This window comes from Chrysochloris asiatica, unplaced genomic scaffold (assembly GCF_000296735.1).
Source record: "Chrysochloris asiatica unplaced genomic scaffold, ChrAsi1.0 scaffold00015, whole genome shotgun sequence".
NCBI classification, from domain to species: Eukaryota; Metazoa; Chordata; class Mammalia; order Afrosoricida; family Chrysochloridae; genus Chrysochloris; species Chrysochloris asiatica.
Genome location: NW_006408533.1, coordinates 31,212,828 through 31,238,622, shown reverse-complemented (window position 1 = coordinate 31,238,622; position 25,795 = coordinate 31,212,828). Strand labels below are relative to the sequence as shown.

Here is a 25,795-nt window from a genome sequence, read left to right as displayed (position 1 = left end):
TTAGCTGTCCAAGACTTCATTTTGCTTGGATCCACAATCAGTGCATATGGAAACAGTAATCAAGAAATCAGATGATGTATTGCATTAGGTAAATCTGTTGCACGTGATCTCTTTAAAGTGTTCAAGATCAAAAATACTAGTTTGAGGACTAAGGTGCACCTGACCCAAGCCATGGTATTTTCAGTTGCCTTATGTTGTTAAGTGCTGTCGAGTCGAAGCCAATCCATAGAGACCCTGTATAGGGTTTCCAAGGAGAGCAGCTGGTGAGCTTGAACCACCGACCTTGCAGTTCAAATGACTTTCAGTCTGATGCATTAGCCCACAGCTCCGCCTCTTATGCATGTGAAAGTACTATAATAAATAAAGAATACCTTAGAAGAATCAATGCATTTGAGATATGGTGTTATAGAAGAATATTGAAAGTACTATGAACTGCCAGAAGACTAAACAAATCAGTGTTGGAAGAAGTACTGTCAGAATGCTCCTTAGAAGTGATACTGGTGAGACTTCATCTCTCATACTTCAGACAGGGATCAGTCCCTGGAGAGAGACATCATACTGGTAAAGTGGAGGGTCAGCGAAAAAGCGGATGGCTCCCAGTGAGATGGACTGGCTTAGTGGCAGCAGCAGTGGGTTCAAGTACCATGTGATCGGGCAGCATTTTGTTCTATTGTTCATAGGTTGCTGTGAGTTGGAACCAACTTGAAGGCACCAAACACCAACACCAACCTCTTCCTTCCCCTAATCATCATAGAATGTTTCTTTTATCAAGAAAACCTTTTCTTAACTTTTTACACCAGTGGTTTCATGCAGTATATGTGTCCTTTTGATGTACTGATTTAATTCAGCATGAGGTCCTAGGAAGTCTGGAATTTTAAAAATGATTTTTAATTTTGTTTCACAGTTTTCTCCCGTTGTGTCTAGGACCTTATGTGGTCCTGGTCAGAACCATCTGCACACCCGTGCTTTCGGGTACTGGAAGCTGTGGTTCATGTGGTCCATTGAGTCTTTGGTTCTTCATTGTTTTTACCTCCAGATGGGGAGACACTAATAGTTGCTTCTTAAACGGCATCTTGCTAACTTTTAAGATCCTAGTTGCTACTTACCATAGCAGGGTATCGAATTGTGTCATGCCAGTTGACATAGCTGTTCCCCAAGATGCGGTCTTCAGCACCCAAGTGATCACAGGGTGTTTAGTTATATCCAAGAAGTATCATCTGTTTGCTCTACTATATGTTGTTGTTGCTAAGTGCTGTAAAGTCAGTTCCAACTCATAGCGACCCTGTATAAGGTTTCTGAGGAGTGGCTGGTGGTTTTGAACCACCGACCTTGTGGTTCAAACCAACCTTGATGTCAAGTGCTTATCCTATAGTGTGCCACACCAGAACACATGGATATATCTAGAGTACATACAAATACAAGTACACATAAAAATGTAGAAATACTGTCTGCTGCCAAACCTACACACAGCTGTGGTTGTCATCTCGTTCGCCTACCCATCCCCTTACAATTTCATGATGTTTACTGGATGTGTTGTAATAAGGGATAGAGCACCGGGCACAGCCTGACTCTCTTCCTGTGTTTGATGTTGTCATTTCCCCCTACCCCCTACCCCCCACCCCCCACAATCTTCTCACCTACTCACTCCAGCATTGTGGAAACTTGACTTCTAAGCCAGGTGATTTGAAATGGTGGAAAGAACATTTGAGTCTACCTTTCATTGTTCATCATCCACCAGAAAAGATTCCTTGCCACTCACTCTGGGCTTTGGTTTTTTCTTGTATAAAATGAGAGCCTTCACTTTTTCACTGAGTCATTCCTGATGGAGGAGACCCCCAACCATCAGGAAGATAGTCCAAAGTGACATCAAAACTTTCAATGGAGTGTTGTGTGTATACACACACACACACACACACACACCCCACACATAATCCATCCGCAGTTTGCACTGTAGGCTCTGTTTATCTGATTATTTTAATAAAGACTTTCTCCAAACTACCCAAGTAAATTCCAACAAGATTATGTTCTAATAAGACTCCCTGAGTTTGTTGTCTTCCCCAGTACTCTCCAGTGTGACAGTAGTAGGCCTCGATGATGGAAAGCTCTTTCCAGGATACAACAGTACACGTATGTGTACTGTGTAACCTTGCGTGAGGTTAACATTTAGTTGGATTTGGAATTCCAGACCATCTATGTAGTCTTAAAAAATTGGGGGAGAAAAGATAGATTCTATATGCATAATTTATTTTCTAAAGTGTAACAATTTATGCTCTTAGCTAATGTTTTATTTTGACCAGAACACACCATAAAAATTAAATCCTATATTACTTTCTGATAGTGTATGTGTGTGTGTAATTGAAGTAATACTTAATCTTAGAGGGCCGTGTGCTCGAATTTTTCTATTGTATTTTATTCTGCACTGCTGTTTTCCTGTTATACTTCATTGTATTTAAGAAGTGCTAGTCACTGGCCTGAATGCATTATAGCCTGTAGCTCGAAAGACTTTGTTCAAGAGGAGTTGGTGACCCTTGATGGTTTAGAAGATCTCGTAGCAGGTGATCTTATTTTGTGGGCGAGAACAGTTAGTTCCATGAAATGCATACTGATTTTCATCCTTTTATTGATTTTCTCTAATTGAGAGCCATTTTGAGATGAAAGAGGCTGTTTAATTGCTGTTGACAAACTTTGGGGTATCCTTCCTGGATCTGGCACTCGCGAAACCATTGTTACAAACCATTGGCTTTCCTCTCTGTCTCGTCTCTTTTTACCTTCCAGTCTTCAGAGTGGACAGTTTGATATCTAACCTTCTGACATGTTCTGATATCTAATGTTTTCAGCCACTTGAAGATAATATTATTTTTTCTGCTTTATTTAAAATGTTCTAAGTAAATTCTGGACACGTGGAAATGACATTTGACTGATTATTGGTATTAAATGTATCTTTTTTGTGTGTCTGTATTGTCATTTTAGGTATCTTACGTCTCCCTGACCACCAGAGAGACTTTTTCTAAGGTTGGTCGAGAGCTTTTAGGAGCCATTACAGCTGTTCACCCTGAAATCATCTCGATCCTTCTAGATAGAGTTCAAGAGACCATTGATCATGTTGGAATGGTAAGAACATGGATTTTCTTGTTTTGTTAATCTCGAAGTAAGGGAATGTTGGAAAAAATGGGGAAGTTGTTGGGAATGCCAGACCACTTAAGGGCCCAGCACCCTTTCTGTGTGCCAGGCTTTGTGTCACCCACCACACCCACTCGGGGTGAGTGGCAGCGCCTTTAGAGTTGTCACTTGTTTACCTTCCACCTTCCAACTCTTTTAATAACAGGTCTTGCTGTCATTGTAACCTTTATTAATGAAGAGTTTCGGTTCCATAAGTTTGTTTGGCTTTCCCATTTCTTGTATTTTATACTAGGAAGAAATTCCAACTCCTACTAGGAAAGAAAAAGAAGGCCTTAGTCAGTCTAAAGCAAAATTAAAAATAGTAATTTAAGTAGAGTGAGGTACAGACATAATTTATTTCTGCCATTTGTCACAATCCCTTTTTTAATCTTTATGTGATATTTTTAAAACATACCATTGTTGTTGATAAATACTGTGGAGTCTGTTCCAACTCATAGTGACCCTGTACAGGATTTCCAAGGCTGTAAATCTTGACGGGAGCAGAAAGCCTCATCTTTTTCCTGTGTAACAGCTGGTAGTTTTGAACTGCCACCTTGAGGTTAGCAGCCCGATTCGTAACCACTATGCTACCAGAGCTCAGGTCATTAAAAGTGTCCAACCCAGTGATTTTCAGTATGCTCCTAGATATCTGCAGCTATCCCCACAGTTAATTTTAGAACATTTTCATCATCTGAGAAAGAAACCCCATCCCCTTCCCTACCTCCTATCCCTTCCACCGTAAGCAGTGACTCAGCTACTTTCTGAACATAGATTCTGGACATTGCATATACTCGGAATCAGAGAATATTTTGTCTTGTGGCATGAATCAATATTTTTTGTGACCGAACACTTATCTTTCAGGGTCCATCCATGTTGTAGCATGTATCAGTACTTCATTCCTCATTGCAAATGGAATTCCAGTATACAGTGATAGCGCTCACCAAAAGATGTGCTCAGTGAGGATTTTGTAGTAAGGCATATGAGCATCTAAAGTAGGCAAAGAGGGCTTTTCCATCCTGTAGTCTCTGTTCAGACCCATTCAGTGCTGCCTTGGAAAAAGTCCTAGTAATCTGCTTCCAGAAAGTCCCAGCCTTGGAAGCCATATGGAGTGCAGTTGGACCCTGAGACACACGGGTTGCCATGAGTAGGAAGTGACTTGATGGCAAATGGTTACTGGCTCTGCTTTGTAACTATGTGTTTTAAAATGAATGACTGCATCGAGACTTAACATGATGAATTTGGGGTCGTAGTGTGGTTGTCCTAAAGTGAAATGTACCAATTAACCCATTAAAAAGTTGGCCTTGACAAAGGATTGCAAAAATGTGCTTTTAGTATATCACCAGGTTGAATTCATTTTTGATTTGGCTGTCTACATTGCCATTCCATTTGTCTAAAAAACCAGAAAAACCCCACTTTTGGGGGAAAATTTTTGCAAGCAGTTTAATAATGTATTACTGTAGTAAAGAGGTTTGTCCCAACGTCTTGATTTTAATTACTGTTTTCTTTTAAACAAGGTTTCTTTATACTTGTTTAAAGAGTTGCCTTTGTATCTTTGGCGACCTTCTACCTCTGAGATAGCTGTAATTCGGGATTGGTTATTGAATTATAACCTGACAGCTGTGAAGAACAAACTGGCCTGTGTTATTTTGGAAGGACTGAATTGGGGATCTGATGAACAGGTATGTGCTGAACCATTTCCTGGAGACTGTAGGTTCTACCCGCATTAGTTGTAAAGAAGCATTTTCTCAAAACATTTCAGATGATTCGAGTTTAGGATCTTCTCTTTAATTTTCTTTTGCCAAATGAACATTCTCTTAACTGAAGATCAGTTGTTCCACACTGAAAATTCCACACTTGTACATGTGGTTTTATATGTGGCTATTTTGTACAGTTCCTCCTAATTGCCTCTCCTGCTTGTGTTTCCTTTTCCTTCTGTAACTTGCCTGCCATTTTCAGGCTTTGTCTTGGGAAGCACTGTACATTGGTGAAGTGCCTGAGCGCTGAATCAGGCTGCCTGGGTTGTGATCCTGGCTCTGACACCTCTCAGCTTTGTGACCCTGAGCAAGGCTCCTAAACTCTCTGGGCCTCAGCTGTTCATGTCTAAACATTGATATTAATAGAACCCACGTCATATGGTTGCTGTAAGGATTCAAGAAGTTCAGACAAGTATAACAATTAGGACACTTTTGGGCACACATTGAATACTCAACAGTGAGTAGTTATTACTAAGAATAGTTCATTAATACTAGGACTTTGCTTCCATTTTTTCAGCCTGTAAAGGAAGACTGGATGGGAAATTTGATAGCAATTTCAGTCTATATTGTTGAAGACTAATATAGTTTCGCTGCTGATAGAACAAAAAAGGGATTGTAGACTTTATGATTCATCTTCCTGGCTTGTTGGCGATGCTCTTAACTTATAACTCAAAATCTGTGTGGCGAGTTTGGGCTGCGGTTGGGGATTTCTAAGGCACAAACTTACGTGAGTGCAGTATAAAAATTCTGTGTTTTCCCATTGACAATTTCTAATTTCACTATCAAGGAATATGATTTTTGGAAAACTTAGGTTCTGCATCTAACATACTCTTTTACTTTTAATCTTTTGTCTCAGGAGCAGAAAAAACCCAGTGTTTTCTATTTGTGGTTATTTTTTTCTTTAAAAGGGTGTCCTTCATCTGAATCAGGCAGTTCATGCTGAAGTGGCTCTAATGGTTCTGGAAGCTTACCAGAAGTACCTTGCACAGAAGCCATACGCTGGGCTTCTTACTGAAAGTATGAAACAGGTATTCCCTTCTCTTACGTATCAAGAATATAAGTCTTTATTAACAAAGGGTCTCCGGTCTCCTCTAAGACCGTCTCTGGCAATTTTAAGATGTTGAAATTGAGTTCTGTGACTGACAAAGATTTTTTATTTTAAGCAGTAACCTTCATGTTATTTTAATACTGAGTTCAGCCACAGAGGTTTTTGGCATCGAGCTTCTATTGTCTTAAGAAAACAGAATGTTAAATTTTTGGGAGCTTTGAACACTGGTTGTTAAACTGTTGATAGCTTGGAATTGGTCACGGCAGGAGTTTTTGCACCGCCAAAATTGCACACACACCTCTTGGTTGTTAAAAGTATTTATCAATACACCATTGAATGAGTGTCAACTTTTATCTCATTCCCTTTTGCTTGTGAGGTCACTTAAATAAGGTTCAAAAGTGACTAGTAGTAAGTCAGAGTGGTAAGTTGTGAAAAATTGCTTTTTTTAAAACAACTTTAGTATTTTTTGTTGAGTATATATATGCACTGCAAAACACTCCAATTCAGAAGTTGCTTTAACGCATCGCAGCAGACATTATTGAGGGCTGGTAATTAGTATAGTCCTCTTTTGAGGACTTCGTTGGGCATGAAAGGGGATGAGTGGTTGAGTTTATGATTCACCAATAAATAATTGTTTCAGGTTTCATATTTGGCCAGTATTGTTCGCTATGGAGAGACTCCTGAGACTTCATTTAACCAATGGGCCTGGAACTTGACCTTGAGGTTGAAACTGCACAGAAATGATTATGGGATACAGCAGAACTGTCCAACCGTTCCCTTCTCCAGAACTGTGCCTGACATGACTGAGTCAGCCACGTTCCATCCGCTCTTGAAGGCTGTGAAAGCAGGCATGCCCATTGGCTGTTACCTTGCCTTGTCCATGACGGCTGTGGGCCACAGGTACGGTGTTCAGGCTGAGCCACGAGTGTTGTGAACCTTGCTCTGTAGTCTGCGCTTTCAGGATCTCACCTTCCCCATCCCACACATCTGGGGCCTTCATCAAGTTTGTCTAGGGAGAATTGTTGCTGTTGTCACTGAGTTGGCTCTGGCTCATAGTGACCCTATACACAACAGAATGAAACACTGCCTGGTCTTGTGCCATTCTCACAGTTGTTGTTGATGGGGCCATTTGTATTCTCTAAGACTTTTTCTGTAGCTCTCCTTACTTCTGAGCTGTCACTAGAGTCTCCTTTGACGTCCATAATTCTACCAACGGCCTCTTCAAGGCATCCTTTTATTGTTAGTAACCTTGAAACTTTTCCAGCCTCTACCCATTACCCAATTCCAAAATCACTTCCACATTTTAGGTGTCTGCCTTCCAGAGCAGCATCTTCGCTCTTCCAGAACCCAAATCTGCCCTCACTGTCTAGTGCTGTGGTAACAGAAATCCCACATGATCCCGCCTCATTAACATAGCAAAGGCACCCATCCCAAATGGTGACTGGCCCCACAGATTTGGTATTCAAATTGTTTACACATGTCTGAGGGACATGGGGAAGGGGCACAATTCAATCCATAACAAGTTCCTTCTTATTTCCAGAGTTCAGATTCTAATGATTTTTAGGAAAATTGGGTATGCACAAGCGTGCTGGAGACCTGAGGTTATCCGACAGCCTGTAGGCTGATTGCTCATCACAAGGAACTGCTGCCTTTTATCCTTATTGTCCTGTCCTTTTCCCACAGCATCGAGAAGTTCTGTGTGGAAGGCATCCCACTGTTGGGAATTCTGGTACAGTCCAGGCATTTGAGAACAGTGGTCCATGTCCTGGATAAGATTCTGCCTTTGTTCTACCCTTGCCAGTATTATCTTCTGAAAAATGAGCAGTAAGTATGCCCCACTGGTGGCAGGGGACATGCATTGGAGAGCAAGTCCAGCAAGTATAAATGGCTGTGGATGCTGGTTTCTCAAGGGAATTGATGTTATGAAATATTTTTTATGAAGCAGAAAACTGTCTGTATCTCAGTTTAGGATATAGGTGATAAGATGATCCTAGTTTGATTATTATGAAAGCTATTTTCCTTTATAATTGAATTTTGGATTGCTTATATAATTCATTGGAGTCCTGGTGGCGCACTTCTAGGTTAAACACTGGACTGTTAACTGCAAGATCAGAGTTTCAAACCCATACAGGTAGCTAAGAGTAGGAAACGATTCTGTGGTTAACAGCAACAGCAGCATTAGTATTTGGGTGGGGTGGGGTGGTGGTAAACATCAGTTGTTTCTCTTAGACTCCAGGAATAGTGCTCTTGACATTGAAGCGATGACTGTAGCAAAGCTGATTGATTTCAGGTGCCTGTAGTGTGCATATTGCAGTCTTATGAATGGTTCATTCATGCAGGAAGGTGTTCATCCAGGAGACACTGTTGTCTTGTTGGGAAAATACTGTTGTCTTGTTTGGGGTGATATCAGAGTTCTGTTACCACTATTGTGGAGGCCATACTGTGGTGTATAGATTGTTTTTGCCTTATCTGATACAATTAATGGAGAAACAATTGCTTAAAGAGGAAAGGAGGGAGTTAGGGATGGGATAGTAAAATAGTTTTGCCAGGAAGGTGTATTGGTTCATGTGACTGGGAAGGAGGGACTAGAGCTTGCCTCCGGCAGAGCTGGATTCAGAATTGTGTGAGGTCAGTCTAGAGCAGTGGTTCTCAACTGCTGGAGTCCTGCTGTGGTGCTGTAGCATAAGCACTGGGCTGCTAACCGCAAGGTCGGTGGTTCAAACCCATCAGCCACTCCTTGTCTTCAGGGTCACATGTGAGTTGGAACCAACTTGATGGCATTTAACAACAACAGAGATGTTTCTGGCTGTCATAACTAATGGGAATGGTGGTGTGCCATTGGTATTTGGTGGGTAGAGGCCAGGAATGCTGTGACTCACCCTCCAGTGCCCAGTAAACTAAACTCACTGCCGTTGAGTTGGTTCCAACTCATAGCGACCCTATAGTGATAACAGAACAGAACAGCTCGCTGGGGCTCCTGAGCCTGGGAATCTTCATGGAAGCAGACTACCTCCTTTTCTCCCACGGAGCAGCTGATGAGTTGGACCCACGGACCTTTCAGTTTGCAGCCCAGTGCTTACTCCTTTGCATCACCAGGGCTCCTACAGCATATACAACAGAGCCTCCAAACTAAGACTCATCTGGCCCAAAATGTTAGTTGTGCTGAAGCTGAGAAACCTGTCCAAGTGTTTCTCTTTATCTGTGTCACTCCTCTCCCCAGTCCTGCTTCTCTTCCCTCTTGTTGGCCTTCTCCTGCAGGTGTACTTCTTCCAGGGGAATGAGATGCTTGTTTACAGAGAAGTCTTTGGGAAAGACAGACCATTTCTCATTGCTCCGATATAACAATCCCTATTGGTCTGACTTAGATCTTGTGCTCTGCCTGGACCCATCCCTGTGTCTGGTGGGATTGACCAGTCCTGAGAGGGCGGTGGGGGAGGGATTCTGTATTGGGACCCCTTGCCTCCTTGGACTATGACATGGGAGAGGGTCAGTTCCTCTGGATATGACTTTATGGAAGAGGTAGAGCTCTGGTTGAGCCTTGCGGGGTATGTAGACTTTGGGTGAGAGATGAGGAGAGGCCTGGGCAAGACTTTCTCCCTGTTGGTAGGGGATTGGAAGGGGGTGTCAAGGGGCTGGGAAGGGCATGAGTGAAGGCATTGAGAAGGAAAGAAGACGATCCATCCAGGGAGAAGAGGGGCTGCAGGTGGGAGAAGGGTTGAGGTCAGGTGTCAGTGAGACCTTGTTGGGGTGGATGAGTGAACTGCTAGAATATCCAAGGGCCCAAGGGGAGCATTACAGGGACCCCTTTTAGAGGAGCATGTGCCAAACCTGCCTGGGGATGTGAATCATCTGGGGGTGGGGTGGGGGTGCACCTTGTTAAATAAGAAATCCCATTCCCCCTAGAGATTCTTCTCTAGTGTAGGAATGAGATGGAACCTGAGAACCTTTTTTGAAATTGCTAAATAAGCACCAGGGCACTGGGCATGTCTGGGGACACTTGTCCTCTGGTCAGCACATGTGATCTTACTCTATCATTTATTAGAATGTGAACAGAGTCAATGTTTCTTCATTTGTCTAGCATGGGAGGAGGGTAAGGGTTAAATAATGTGGGTTTTTTTTTTAAATAGTATTATAATGTTTTTGTCATTGTGAAATGCTGTGTAGTACAGTGTTTTCCTCTGCACTGGAGTGGCCCGGACCTCCCTCTGTGCCTTCACTCAGCTGTCACAGCACCTGTTGACTCCTCCCAGGGACAAAGCAGGTCCTGGCTCTGCCCTCAGCAGGTACCAGCTGTAAGGACTGAAGGAACACGACTGGGTGCTGAGAGAGGCCTATGAGTTAGATGTATTTAAGATGGGGGTTTCTTAGGAAGGGAAATTGTGAATGAGACATGAGGGATGAGTAGGAGTTTGCTCGTGAGGCATAGGGGAGAAAGTGTTTCAGGCAGAAAATCTGCTGAAGCAAAGGCCAGGAGAGAAGAGGGAGCCCAGTGCATGGAAAGAACTGAGGGAAGATCCCTGTTTTCATTGGGGTGGTATTCCCTGTTCCCCACACACCACCTTGTATAAAGTTGGCACCCAGTAAACATTTACGAAGGGCCTTATAACACCTCTACTTTTATTGCTACCAGTGGGGCATACAGTGGTTTTTGCGGGTTTTTTCTTTGAATGCTCATCAGCTTACATGTACTTGGGTGCCTGGGATCTGTGAAGTGGACTTTTACGTGCGGTCAGCATTCTTTGTAATGTAACCTGCACTTGTGTTAGAGAAATTTCTTCCTCTGAAATTTCTGAAGATGTGTTTAGAAACCCTGCATGGAGTTTTGGTTGAGAAATGGGGCCATTTACAACATTTCTGTGGACTCCCAAAGGGAAGGTAACATGTATGGTCCTGTGTCTTTGGCAGGTTTCTATCTCACCTCCTTTTGTTCCTGCACTTGGACAGCGGTGTCCCTCAGGGCGTCACACAACAGGTCACCCACAAGGTGGCACAACACCTGATGGGAGGCAGCCACGGAGACAATGTGAAACTTCTCAACAGCATGATCCAGGTCAGGATCCTAGCAAGTCCCTAAACACACCATTGACCGTCTTCCCAGACAGATATTTCCAGTGTTAACACATTTGTGTTTGGCTCATGTCAAAACTTGACATGGTTTTCTTGGCCAAGGTGCTTAATAGATTTGGGCTTTGCAGAGGAACACATATTATTTTGTTGGTATTTAGCAATGTGGAGCGGGGTACTACCTGTCACCACATGGCTGCAGCCTTTTCTCCACAGGCGCACATATCTGTGAGCACTTGGCCCAATGAAGTGGGTCCTGTTGCTGTGCTGGAGTTCTGGGTTCAGGCTCTTATCAGTCAGCATCTGTGGTACCGGGAGCAGCCCATCCTTTATCTCATGGACCACTTGTGTAAAACGGCTTTTCAGCTGATGCAGGAGGACTGTGTGCAGAAATTACTCTACCAGCAACACAAGGTAAACCTCTTAGAGACTTTTATTTTTCAGCCAGCTCCATTGCAGCCTTCTAAAACGGTTTCCCAAAATGCACCGTTCTCAGGACTGCCCAGTAGCCACTGCCTTTTTAAAGCTTAGTCCTATTGCTGACTTATCTCAATAACCACAGCCTTGCAGCACCCAGGTTGGCGGTTCAAACTCCCCAGCTCCTCCTTGGAAATCTTATACAGCGTTGCTGAGTGGGAACTGACTAGACAGCACTTGGCAATAACACCACCTCTGCAGGATTCCTTGTACCTTATTTGCATTATTAGCAGGCTGTTGGACCCACAAGCACCTTATTTGCATAACCCCACTCAGTCATTATATGGGACCCATAAAAACTATGGTTAGAAAGGCCATGTTAAAGAATCCACTGTACCTCACCACCCCCGGAAGAGCCAACTCATTCCAATCTCTAATAGAGCTTTCTTGGATATACAGGTGGCCCCTGACTTGTGACGTATATGAGTTAGGATGAACCACACTGCCTGGGACTACTGTGGTTGGTGGGCTAATTATAGAAATCTGTGTCTTACCACAGATCTACTTGAAAAGATCATTGTAAGTTTTTTGTAAAGTCTCTTTGTCCCATGTCTGTTTCTGTTGTAGAATGCTCTCGGCTACCACTGTGACCAGAGTCTGCTCTCTTCTTTGGTTAGCTGGATTGTGGCTGGCAACATCACACCTTCATTTGTGGAGGGCCTGGCCTCACCCACTCAGGTAGGAAGCCTACTCAGGGTGGTGGGATTATTGGTTGTCTCTGTGAACTTTAGTATTATCATCCTTACTAATAAATTCTTAATAGCCCCAAATCACTACCATTTACTTAGCATTTACTGCATGTAAGGAAACCCTTTCATTTGGTCCTACAACAGCTCTCTGCTGAAGTTGTGTTGTTGCCATTCCTGTTTTATCGGGGTGTTAACTGGGACTTAATGGAGTTCTGTGACTTGTGGTCAGAGCCTGCTGGCAAGTGGTGCAGAGGATGAGTCGTGGAGTCAGACAGTTTAGTCTGGGGTCTGCCATTTGCTGGCTGTGTGCTCTGGGGAACCCACCTACCTCTCCCTGTCCTCGTTTCCTCAATTGTCAAATGAGAATAATGTTTGCACCTCCACATACGCACTCAGCACAGTGCTTAACACATCATAGGGGTTCACGCTAATGAAGTGTTGGCTGCTATTACTGGTGTCATCGTCATCCAGAGCGTTAGTTCCATTATTATCATCACCTCGCAGACTGCAGGTATCAATGTCCCTGTTGCATTACTTACCTTCAGTCTTGCCTCCTGTGAGCCGGCTTTCCCGAACCTCTTGCTGGTACCTAGACATATTCCTGATTTTTCCACTCCTTGCCTTCGCCTGACTGATTTCTTACAGGATATGCCCTTTCCCTCCAATCTCTACTAGAGCTTTCTTGTACATACAGGTGGTCCCTGACTTGTAACATAATTGAGTTATTATGATGAACCAAGCTTTGTAGTTTTGCTTGTTTTTGTGTACATCTTTCCATTAGTAATGTGGTGTAGTGTGTTTTTTGCTAATGTTATAGATTCTCAGCTGTCCACTTGCAGACATTCAGTTTTAGATTTGCTTTCGAAATCACTGCCATGTAGCAGGCTGTGGTCTGGTGTAACCACACGTTTGAACTGTGTACTCACCCAATTGATATTTTCACTCTGGCTCTGTTGTTAGGGCACTGGCACTAACTTCACTGTAGCCAGGCCTAGAATGTGATGCTGCTCAGCATCTCATACCATAACATGCATCAGGAGAGCATGATGGGAGATATGGATGGAAAACCATCCACAGTGCAAGAACGCAGAATTTCACACTTGATCTTTCCAGTGTGGAGCAACTCATAAGTCACAAAGAAGGAAAATGACAGATCAAGATGTAGTGGATTTTGATAAGGAAAGAAATGATGAAGAAGAAAGAAATAATGTGGAAGAGGAAGGAGATTTTATAGTAAAAGGATTAGCCAAAGTTTTCCCTAAACTTAATCAGGACCTTCTGTTACTTTAAAACATAGATCCAAATGTTGGTCACTTTGCTAAAGTCACCACGAACCATAGAAGAAAACAACAACAACAACAACAACCCATACAGACAATTCTCACTAATTTTCTGACTAGAAACACCATCCTCATTCCCCGGGGGTAATCCAGATGATCCGAACCTTCCACAAACTGATAAGAGTAGCCATTGCCCAATTCTTCATTGTAGGAGTAGGTTTTTATGATTTTTGTATGTATGCTTTAAAATGTATCTAAGTTTATATGTACCATTTCCGTCTGCTAAAGTCAAAGATCGGATTTATAAAGATACAGCTAATGAGAAGGCAGTAAATGTGAATCCAAAGGCAAAAATGAGGTTCAGGCAGTTAGATTTATGGAGAATTTGTATTTGCCCTTTAATGTTGCATCAGTTTGCCCCTAGTTTGAAATTATTGGATTAGTTCCTACTTACAACAAATTCTTCATCACAATCATCTGCATTGGGCAGCATGTGCAGTTTTGAAATTACTAACATGAGGCTAAGTAAGACCCACATGCAAATTAGACTTGAAGACACACTTAGGACTTAATCTTGTAACCCAGGAACTTCCTGTATTTGACTTACATCAGATTTGATATACAGTGTAGTTGTTGGGACAGAACCCAATCCCTGCGCTAAGTAGGGAACTTCCAGTACTTCCCATCCTGGTTCCGTGTACATTAATCTTGGTTCCTTTATACCTTAGTCTTGTCTCCTCTGTTTTACATTTGAGCTTCCTGTATCAGCTCTCACCTGTCCTCCTAACTAGCACGGATAAGACAAGTGCAGCTCATCAGGTGCTCAGGTGGAGGGAGGCTGGCTGGGAAAGGTTGAGCTTATGACCTCAGGAGACAAAAGGAGAGAGAAATTGCCTGAGGCTGAGGCTGCTTTTGTGACCCTAGGACTGTCTGGTCCTCCTTGCGGTCTTTCAGCATGGTGAACTTGCCCATTAGTGTTGTTGAGTGAACAAACATCCTTCTGATACTACCAGAGTACTCTTTCTGAAGGAATTTACCATTTTCCAGTGATCTAGTTTATCTAAATTTATGTTTGTGACAAGAATGGCGACGGGCGTAAAAGTGATTTTACTAGTGCTGATTTTAGAAACCACAGTTATTTGTTGATATTTAATCTGTGATAATTTAATATGAATTTTGTCAGACTGAGTTTGTTCCTCATTTCCCTTTCCTGTGCCTGGTGTCATTGTAGGTGTGGTTTGCGTGGACTGTACTGAACATGGAGTCCATCTTTGAAGAAGATTCCCAGCTTCGAAGAGTTGTTGAAGGGGAATTGGTTATAAACTGTGCTTTCACTCCGGACCAAGCTCTGAAGGTGCAAACAGCTGTTCTATACTTGACTGGGAGAAGGAGGCTTTTACTTTGATGCCAATGAATTCACCTATGCAGCCTTTGGACTCCTGTGATTTTTTTTCCCCCTGATTTTGTTGTGAATATTTGGAAAGTACAAGGCCACATACTTAAACGGTAGAATCATAGTGGATGCAGGGCGCATTTAACGCCGGTCATAGCCTAGTAATTGAGGCTCTTGCATCATTCACCTGTGCAGGGGATTGCCATGGTTTTAAAGCCAGAATTTCCTCAAGAGTTTGTGAAAAGTCAGATCCCTGGACCGTCTTCTGAGATTCGGAGTCTCTGACTCTGGGATGTAACTCAGGAATTTATTTTCATACCAGGGGACTTGCAGAAGTTATGGAAAAATGGAATAGAAAGATCATGGAAGTTTACCGTGAACTTTTTGAAGGCACTTCTTAGGTCCCTTGCTGACTTTCATAGACTTTAGATTCAATAGGTTGTTAGTGGTTGTGTGCCGTCAAGTCGGCTCTGACCCATAGGACCCAGTATAGGGTGTCTGAGATGGGAGTAGAAAGCCTAATCTTTCTCCCATGGAGCAGTTGGTAGATTCGAACTGCTGACTTTGCAGTTAGCAGCCCTACTTGTAACCCAGTACGCAACCAGGGCTCCTTTAGATTCAATAAAGACCTTCTATTTTAAGGCCTCATAGTATAGACTTTGCTTTTGGGTTTGAGAGGAATTTGTCATTCTTGAGAGGTCTTTGAAAATCTAAAATTTCAAAAGATTGACAATTTGACAGTAAATTTACTTTTGGCTTTCCTGTCATTCTACCCCCTTGCACTGTAGCATTTTAAATGCAAGAGAATTTCAGGAATGGAAACGAGAGTAGACTTGCATCCCACTCTGGGTCATCTGTCGGTGAGATGTTTTGACAGGAAAAAAAGCTGTCAGATTTCTTCTTGCTACCAGGGAATTGAAAGCTTTAGGTAGTGGATTGAAGTTGTATATGACATTTCCTTTTTTTCTTAATCAGTTGAAAACACAATGGTGAGCATTTCCTTTGGCCTAATTTTCACCTAGAGAGAACACAACACTGTGTTTACTGTGTGTTCATGCCTTGATTGCTCAAAGCTGCTTCTTTTGTAGAAAGCCCAGGCCCAGCTGAAGCTCCCCATCGTCCCATCCTTCCAGAGGCTGCTGATTTATCGCTGGGCCCACCAGGCCCTGGTCACACCTGCTGATCACCCTTTATTGCCACTTATCTGGCAGAAGTTCTTCCTCCTGTATCTTCACCGCCCAGGACCCCAATATGGGTATGGTACTCAGTCTTGCAAGTTTCTGTGAATCCATTCCTCTGTGTGACTTAGGATCATTGTTTGGTGAACGGGTCCTGGGAGTCTGTCTCTCCTTTGCCTTACGTTGCATGGAGAAGACAACTGTAACTGATCAGACTCTCAGGTAGAGTCTGGGCAAAGTTAAGCTGAGGACTTCAGGAGATGTAAAAAGAGAGAAGTGCCCGAGACTGAGGCTGCTTGTGTGAGCTTAGAACTGTCACGGGCTCCTGGCGAGGGGAGCTGTGCTGAGTAGTGCTGGTATGAACTGGACCAGGATGCTTCTAGCAGCCCGTGGGCCATGCCATGTGGTGCCCAGTGTTTGCACTAAGTGTGCAGCTCTTCTGTTACCAGCCTCAGGCCTCTAGCTTACCATCAGTCCCTTAAGCCACTCTCTTAAAACATGACTATTGATACTTTGCCACTTCAGTTTCCTACCAGATAGACTGCAGGTCTTCAAGAACAGGCATCTCCTTTCCTCTGCTCTTGACCTCTAGTGGTGAACCCCCTTGACTTTTGTGTAGCATCTCATTTGTTTTCACACTGTTCCTTGTGCCCCATCTTGTTGGATCCTCTCCTAAGAACCTTGGGAATAGAAATAAAGCACTATTAATGCAATGCTGTATGTACACAGCCATAGGTCCCTGGGTGCCGTGAATGGTTTGTTTTTGGGTACTAACTCCAAGGTGGAAACCACCCAATAGCAGCACGGAAGAAAGTCCTGATGATCTGCTTCTGTAAAGATGGCAGCCAGAAAGCCCCTGTGGAGCTCCGCTGTGCTTTGTAACACACGGGGTCTCCATGAGTTGGCATTGACTCCATGGCAGTGAGTTGGGTGGGTTTTTTCTTTTTGGCTGTACACAGCTATAGTAAATTAACTGGCTAATTCACTGTCATTTTGTGCAGCGTGTACTGAAAGGTTGTGGACATGTATTTGTGTTTTTCAAGGTTACCCATAGATGGCTGTATTGGAAGGAAATTCTTCCAGAGCCCTGCTCATATCACTTTGTTGAAAGACATGAAGAAACGCCTGACCGAGGTGGCTGACTTCCACCATGCTGCAAGCAAGGCCCTTCGCGTTCCAGCAGAGGGCAGTGAAGGGCCGTGTGAGAGCCAGGCAGGCACCCCTGGATACCTGACCTCGCCAGCGCTGCACACAGAACTCGTGAGGTGATGCATGGTCTATGGAGGCATGGTCCTGGACCTGTAACTTGTGTTACATACTGCTTGGTGTTTTTGTCTTAACCCTGTTAGATAGAATATGGAAAGGGACGTCGATGCAGATTTGCATCTTGAAATGTGTGTGTTCCTCATGAGGAATCCATCAGTAATTTGGTTATGTTTCTGTGGAATGGTCATAAACGAGCGGGCTGACACCCTCCTTATGTAAAAACTGAAGGGAACCAAAGCAATTCATCATAGCAGGTAAACTGAAAACCTTTTAGAATAGTTCCTTAAAGGAAAAAATGACCCAGGCAGGGTGCTTAAAAGAGGGCTCATGCATTGACTGAAGACTGGTTTCTGCTCTTCCAGACTGAGCTTTGCCTGACGGTGTAGCTGGAAGCCCAGGGGAAATGCACATATAAGCTATCTGAGGAGTATGACTTCCTCAAAAGGATGATCAAATACCAGTGGTGAATTTGGAGCACCAGTCTTGACATTCAAAGCACTCTTATCGAGTGTTTTATCCTGCAGTGCTACACCAGGACTCCTAACTTGGTATAAGCCAAGTATTAGTCTTTCTGTATAAGATTTGATAAAAAATGGTTCTTAGTAATTAATGTTGAAAACCAACTGTCGTGGTGAGGTAGCCCAGCGTCATCACCCAGCACTGAGGCGTCACTTGTCTGACATGCAGCCCTCAGCTCCCAGTGTGATTTCTCCTTTTATCTAGTGACAGAAACAAATTGAACCAGATTTAATTAACCACTGCGCAGACTGTACCTTTGAGCATTTAAGTCAACCAAGATAGCTTTTAATAGTTCCTCTGCCTTGCTTAAATGCCTCTTTCCTCTAGTGTGTTCCCAAAGTGACCATCTATCCCTGGGAATCAGAAGCTGGAAGAGTGAATTACTCAAGCTCTTCCTTTTAGAGCTAAAGGAGCTGCCTGTGTCTCCTCCTAGACAGACTACTGCGGAGGGAATTTTCCACTCTTCTGAGCAAAGTGAAGCAGTGCCCCCTCCTGGTGCCCTACCCTGTAGTCTGGGTATTGTAGACCACTTCTCTACGACCTGTTGCTGCTGCAAAGAACCGCTTAAAACACCAGTGATCCTAGCTAAATGCACTGTTATTTGTGAAAACCAAAAGAAATAAAAACAAGATAACCATTTAAAAGTATTTGCTGAGAAGTTGATACTCTTTTTGGAACCTGGCTTTGTTCTACTCCTTAGTGGGAACAGGCATGTGCATGTCATGAGCTTTCTCTGGACCGTCCCGTGAGCAGGATACTGGCATAGGGCCTACAGCGGGCAAGCTCTTCCACTGCATTATGTTCAAGGGAAGAAAACTTGTATATTGGAATGTCACTAGTAATTGTCGCAAGTACTAGGCATCCCGTCTTAGGAAAGAAAAGCGCCTAGTTCAGATCCTAGGTCTGTGTGAAAATACTTTCTCCGGGGATTTTTTCTACCTACCATATTTAACCTTATTTTACAATAGAGTGGTCCGAGCCGTTTCTTCCTGTCTTGTTGTTTTAGCAATGTGTGCCTGATACTTGCTTTACTTACGATATGTCTCTCTCCCCTGTCAGTCTGTGGTTTTCTGGGAGCTATGGAGGTTGTGGGAAACAGTTTCCACACTACATTCTTGCTTTACTTTGTTAGGCAGTGGGGCCAGAGTTCTGGAAATAGGAGAAACTACATTTGCCTGCCCATCTGGTTAATGTTTATATAATTATGTTTGTGTCTTTCAGGCTCTTCAATGTATATATATTATGGCTAGAAGATGAGAATTTTCAGAAAGGGGACACGTATATCCCTTCCCTACCTAAGCGTTATGATATTCACAGACTGGCAAAAGTGATGCAGAACCAGCAGGTAAAAGGATGGCGGGGTTTCTTTCAGCATATGTATCTGAGTCATTAGGATTGGCTACATTCATCATCTATGGCAAAACCAGTTATTTAAAAAAAAAACACTTTTTATTGTGAATTGAGTGATGGCTTACAGACCACATCATCAGTTTTATATCCAACAAAGTATACATTTGTTTCATCTCAAAGAGTGCAGTCCCCTCTACGCAACTCTGGTTATCTCACTTCCTGCTTATCGTTCCTCTCTGCATTTTGCCCATCTTCCCATCCCTTCTCAACTTTGTCCTTGGGAAAATGTTGTCCTTTTGATTTTGAATGATTGACCCTTCTGTCATGAGCATACCTTGCTAGTGTTGTCCCTCCATAAATCTACTGCTTGGCTGAAAATTGGGCCACAAGGGTGAGTTCCTTTCCAGACCTGAAGGGTGGTCAGGGGCCGGCGTCTGTTTCTGACCAGTAGTGGTAGCCAGGCCCCGTCTAGTTCTAGTTTCAGAACCGTGGAGACTGATGTTCACGTGTTCTATTACTCCATTTGACTAACTGATTCCAAGCATCTTCAGTTCTTATCACATTTCTTTCTTCCACACATGGAGAGACCAGTAGCTGCACCTTGGATGGACACTTATGTGCTTTTAAGATTCCAGATGCTATTCACCAAAGTAGGATGTAGAACATTGTCTGTGTGGACTGTGTGGACTGTGTGGACTGTGTTATGCCACTTGACCATGGTATCCCCTGAGTCTATGTCCTGAGCCCTTAGACCCAGCAACTCATTGCCTTAAGATGTTTGATCATGTTTAAGAAGTTTTCGTCATTTTGACCACTGTATGCTGCACCACATTCATAGTTGTGTTTGTAGGAAAGGTAAATACCCACGTACAAATATCCTCTTTAAATTTCATTTATAAAGGAACTCTGGTATCGTAGTGGTTACAAGTTGTAGTGGTTACCTCAAGGTCCGCAGTTTGAAACTACCAGCTGTTCCGTGGGAGACAGATGAAGTTTTGTGCTCCTGTAAAGATTTACCCTATAAAGAGCCTCTATGAGTTGGAACTGACTCCACGGCATACAACCAACCATGATGTATATTCCACTCTTTCTCCCTTACCCATTCAGCCTCCTTCTTAGTCCATGTATCTATGCATAGAACACTGTTGTTCATCTCTGCTGCCATGAAAAGTACAGTGTAAGGATTCATAAAGACTCATACTTTATTAGAAGTTCTGGTGTGGGACTGTAGGATAAGCGCTCGATCTCAAGGTTGATTGGAACTGTAAGGTCGGAGGTGCAGACTCCCCAACTGCTCCTCAGGAACCCTATAAAGGGTCGATATGAGTCGGAATCAACAACAACAATAAATGCTTTGTAAAGGAGTCCTGGTAGTTAAGCACTTGGCTACCAACCAAAGTGATTTGAACCCACCAGCCACTCCATTGGAGAAAGTTGCAGCAGTCTGCTTCCATGAAGGTTACAGCTTTGAAAACCCTGTGGGGGCAGTTCTTCTCTGTCCTATAGGGTGGCTGGGAGTTAGAATCAACTCGACAACGGCAAGTGTCCATATTTTCCATAGGAGGGTCATTTGAAAGAGTAGATCAGGTGTTCACCTCTGTCTGGCTCGGAGATGTCCTGTTTACCGCTGTCATGGTCCTGGCTGCCCCTAGAGCCATCTGGTTCTGGTCTCCATTCATCCTCAGCTTGTTCTTCTTAGAACACAAAGATGTCAGTCATCTTTTTTAAGGCCAAGTCTTCTGATTTGAATTTTCTGTAAACTTCTTTATCCATCTTTGGAGATGTATGGACTATTACTCCTAATCCAGTGCCTTTTACCTAGAGGCTGATTAACTCTTTTGGGCATTGACGCCAATTAAGATGCTTTGTAAGATCAGCACTGAAATGTTAACCACAAGGTCAGCTGTTCAAATTCTCCTGCCACTCCTCAGAAACCCTATACAGGGTCGCTATGATTTGGAACCAGCTAGACAGTACTTAATGACAACAAGACTTGTGAAGGAGCCCTGGTTAAACTACTCGGCTGCTAATCGAAAGGTTAGTGGTTTGAGCCTGCCACCCACCCAGAGGGAGAAAGGTGTAACAATCTGTTTCCTTAAAGATTACAGCCTTGGAAACCCTCTGGGGCAGTCCTGTCGGGCCCCTCTGAGTCAGAGTCCACTTGATGGCAGCAGGTTTGTGGGGGTTAGTTTGTTTATTTCTTAAGGTGTGAGAGACTTTAATTTGGATCCTTTGAATCCTTTTATAGAATATTGTATCGCCAGTCTTTCATTTTTTTTCTTCCCTTCCTCTTCCTCCTCCTCTCCCTTCTTTCTCCTTCTCGTTGCTTTGCCCAAGCGTAGTTATTGAGTGTCTTCTAGCTGTCAGGGATTTCATGTCAAGGATACAAAATGAAATTTGACACGGTTCCTGCCTTCAGTGAGCTTATTGTCAAATGGTTATATCTTATGCTAAAGACTGTGGAGTATGGAATGCACAGAGTGTGGTGAAAACACCGAGGAACAGCCCCTGATTCTGACTTGGGTGGAGTAGTGGTCTTTGATCAGAAGGACAAACAGAAGTGTTCAAGAGCTAAGCCATCTGTTTGAGGACTAAGGTGTGCCTGAACCAAACCATGGTGTTTTCATTTGCTTCATATACATGTGAAAGTTGAACAGTATCTAAGCCAGGCCACTGAAGAATTGATGCATTTGAGATACAGTGTTGGAGGGGGATATTGAAAGTACCATGGACTGTCAGGAGAACAAACAAATCTGTGATGGAAGAAGTATAGCCAAGATGGTCAGACTTCCTGTCTCATACTTTGGACATACTATCTGGAGGGACCAGTCCCTGGAGAAGGATGTCCATGCTTGGTAAAGGGGAGGGTCAGCATAAAAGAGGAAGGCCCCCAGTGAGGTGGGTTGACACAGTGGCAGCAGCAGTGGGCTCAAGCATTTAACAGCAATTGTGAGGATGGTGCAGGATTGGACAGAGTTTCATTCTGCTGTGCATAGGATTGGTAGGAGTCAGAACTGACTCAGTGACACCTAACAACAACAACAACATTGAATGGGGCTTTAATGTTGCTAGACTAGTTAGATTAAGAAAATTCCTCAAGATGAAACCTTGGGGGAAACATTTAAGGCACAGACTAATAAGGCTGAGGATAGAGAGCTAGAACAGGAAAAGTATTCTGAAATACTTTGAATATAGTTCCATCCCACTGCCATGGAGTTGATTCTGACTCGTAGTGATCCTACTATATAGGGTTTCTGAGTCTCTAAATCTTAATGGGAGCAGATAGCTTCATCCTTTACCTTTGGACTGACTTGCGGGTTTGAACCACTAGCTTTACATCGTAGGCACTTGGTCAGTGTTTTTAGAAATTGTACCACAATTAAAAAATCATAGCCTTCTTGGTTTCTTGATTTATCTTGCTTACTGAGCATACACAGAATTCATTGCCTGTTTTCTTCCTTTTAAAAGTTGTCCTTTGATGCAAAACTCTATATTTTGATCTACAGTCTAAGCTCTGTTATGCCTTGTCTTTTTGTGATTTCTGAGAAGTCTCTGCTTACCTGTCATCAGTTCTCAATCTTTGCTCCATCGTTAGCCTCTGTCAGCATGCAGTGTAGGTGATATGGGCATGTGGGAGATGTGTGGTCATGGTCGGAGGGTCCAGTCCAGCACTGTGAACAGTTTGGGGCATAGAGGATTCGACTCATGCTCGTGATCAGGATTATGCTCTGGAGGTCCCGCTCTGGGTCTGGAATTCTTGTGCCGTCCTTGGTTGGAACTAATCATTCAGGGCTTCATGGCAGTGTGCTCACTGAGAGGCTGGGGACTTTTTAGGTTTGGAGGAGCTTTTTGGTCTTTAGAGCAATTAGAAAAAAGAAATCCATATTTTTGATTACCTGCCATTCATATTTGAAGTAGTTTTTAGTGCTCGATGACAATTGAGATTTTTTTTTTTTTTTAAAGGCAGTAATTTACTAAAAGGAAATACTTATCCGGGCAAGTCCCCGGGTTATGAACATGATTGTTCATAGCCATGTGTAAGTCATTAGGTAGAATGTTTAGGGTTCTTAATGGAGCCTTACTTTGGTGAAGGGAAAGCTCAAAGCCTTTTCAGTGATTTCAGCTGCAGCAAGTGAAGGGGATTGTGGTGAATTTGTTGCAGGGCAGGGTTGGCTCAGTCATTTTACGTAACTTTAAAGGGCAAGTAGGAGTTTGTAAGTTGGACATTACTAACCAGGGCCCTGCCTGTGGTTTAGAGTATGCTAGACATAACCCTATGTGCAAAAAGTGCGTTCTAGGGTTTCTGTTTTTCTCGTTTTATTTTTTACTCATTTATTTAATCTTTTATTATGAAAAATTCAGTCATATGGAAAAGTAGATAGACTACAAGAAGACTTCAAAAAGTGCATGGAAAAATTTCATTGTCTTTTAAATTTCATTTTTCCTTGAACTTTATGAAGCCATGTAGTTTCATGGGCATACTCTTCCTCTTTCCCTTCCCTCAGGGACCCTGTGGGGTCTTATTTTGGAGCTAATCAGAGAGAACATACATACAAGGGACTTTGAAAAGTTCGTGGAAAAATGGAATTAGAATTTTCCCACAAACTTTTTGAAGCTCCCACTATCATTTCATACATGAAAATCTCAGTATGTACTTTATTAAGAACAACAACAAAAAACACACAATACAATAGCACTTACTTCTGAAAAGTATTAAGAGTAATTTCTTAATATCAAACAGCTATCACTGGATAATATAGAAATTGTTCAATGGGAACCTAATCTGTTGTGTAAACTCACTGAAAACAGTAAAATATGTTTTTAAAAAACAAATATCCAGTCAGTGTTCAGATTCCCAGTAGCCACGTATATGTCATGAAAGGTTTTTTTTTGTTTTAAATTTATTTTTACATTGTGCTTCCCTAAGGATTCACATTTTTGGCTAGTGAGTATGTCTATCCCTTCTTGCAATTTATTTGTTAAAGAAACTGGGTTATTTGTTAAGTGCTGTTGAGTCAGTTCCCACTGATACCCTGTCGAGGGCTTATGGGGAATGGCTGCTGAGTTTGAATTCTCTTACATTTCTACTTTTTATCACCTGTGTCTTATAATACACATCATTTACAAGTTCAAGTATTGTATGCATATATTTTATACATTTACATATAATGTGGCTAACTATTCAAAGTACTTTTCTTCTGATTTGTGGAGTACAATGAAAAAAGTTTTGAGACCACTGTGAAGAACAGCCATTTAAAATGTGATTTATCCACATACTGGAGAACTTGGGAATGTACCACCTCATGTAAACATTCACTGGCCATTTTGTATTTAAATATGTAATTTTATATGTTTCACCTGCCAAAGCTAAAGTCCTGTGCTTCCATCCTAGGATCTCTGGATGGAGTATGTGAACATGGAACGCATGCAGCACGAGTTTCAGGAAACTATTGGCCTGTGGACACAGGCCAAGCTTGAGTCCCATTCCCCACCCTGCGGTCTGTCAGTACAGCTGGACTTCACTGACCCTTTGTTGGGTGAGTCACATGAGCATCAGCCCCTTTGAGTGAATGACTGAATCAGCACCACTGAGGGTTAGAGGTGACACAATCTAGCCTTCCAGCGAGAAATTCATTGCTAACTCGTCTGGGATTTAGAGTTCAGTTAGGATGAGAGAGGGAAAACTTAGAAGCGTAATGGCTTACACAAGACATAAATTTATTTTTCTTGTGTAAAGTAAGTCTAGAGACAGGCAGTTCAGGTTAGTAGGGTAGCTTCATGATCCCTTCAAGCTTTTAAGACCCTGGCTCATCCTATCCCGCTGCCCCACTGTTCCCACACTGGCATCCACTTATGGTTAGCAGGTTAGGGAGTCTCCCTTTTTAAGAAGGCGCTCACAGACTTTCCCTTTATTTCTCCCTCGCCCAAACTGAGACACATGACTATGCCTAGCTGAAAGCAGACGTCAAGTATCTTCATGATTAATATTAATATATTTTATATATATATATATTTTTGCTGTTCGTGGTCAGTTTCTCAGATATTTAGATTGATTTATGAACAATGAATGTATAGAATGTATATTTTAGATGTTCAGTTTTAAAATTCAGACTCTGCATTTTTCTTTTATAAGCTCATGTTCTCAGTACTTCTAACCTTTATCTACTATCCCAGAGCTTTTCAATTGATTGTTTCTCACAGTGCATTTTTCTAGAGAAACAATGTTGTAAGAATTATTCCTTAGTTTTGTATGCCAGAGCACAAAAACCCACTTAACCTACAAAAGTTGCTCATGCACTTTATAACAAAATTAGTAGAAAATAATATTCAGGGTCACCTTTTAATATTAATTACGAAATATAATTTTTAAATACAGGACACATCATGAAATCATAAATATACATTGTTGGCCAAACTATTGCAATCTGTAATGTAATAGAGCACTAAAAAGAGATTCAGAGAAAGGTAAAAATACCTTCATGTTCTACATGTTCTACCTCTGACTAGTCAGCTAGTTAGATGTGTGGTCCAAGAATCAGCACTTTTCTGGGCTTCAGTTCACGCATCTGTAAAAGAAAGCTTCTGGATAGGCTCCTTTCAAATTTCTCCCCCAACACG

The 25,795-nt window shown here is 42.6% G+C and overlaps 1 protein-coding gene across 1 annotated transcript in view; it reads left to right on the top strand.

The window, feature by feature from the left end:
- The window catches only part of EPG5 (ectopic P-granules autophagy protein 5 homolog (C. elegans)), a 115,603-nt gene that overhangs the window by 44,431 nt on the left and 45,377 nt on the right, over window positions 1-25,795 (top strand). Inside the window, exons 13-25 of the mRNA XM_006835102.1 lie at window positions 2,971-3,111; window positions 4,674-4,838; window positions 5,822-5,941; window positions 6,602-6,861; window positions 7,645-7,785; window positions 10,867-11,011; window positions 11,242-11,439; window positions 12,070-12,180; window positions 14,703-14,825; window positions 15,953-16,119; window positions 17,086-17,307; window positions 19,049-19,172; window positions 24,570-24,714. Coding sequence (XP_006835165.1) covers window positions 2,971-3,111; window positions 4,674-4,838; window positions 5,822-5,941; window positions 6,602-6,861; window positions 7,645-7,785; window positions 10,867-11,011; window positions 11,242-11,439; window positions 12,070-12,180; window positions 14,703-14,825; window positions 15,953-16,119; window positions 17,086-17,307; window positions 19,049-19,172; window positions 24,570-24,714 — 2,062 coding nt within the window. The remainder of the gene's footprint in view (window positions 1-2,970; window positions 3,112-4,673; window positions 4,839-5,821; window positions 5,942-6,601; window positions 6,862-7,644; window positions 7,786-10,866; window positions 11,012-11,241; window positions 11,440-12,069; window positions 12,181-14,702; window positions 14,826-15,952; window positions 16,120-17,085; window positions 17,308-19,048; window positions 19,173-24,569; window positions 24,715-25,795) is intronic.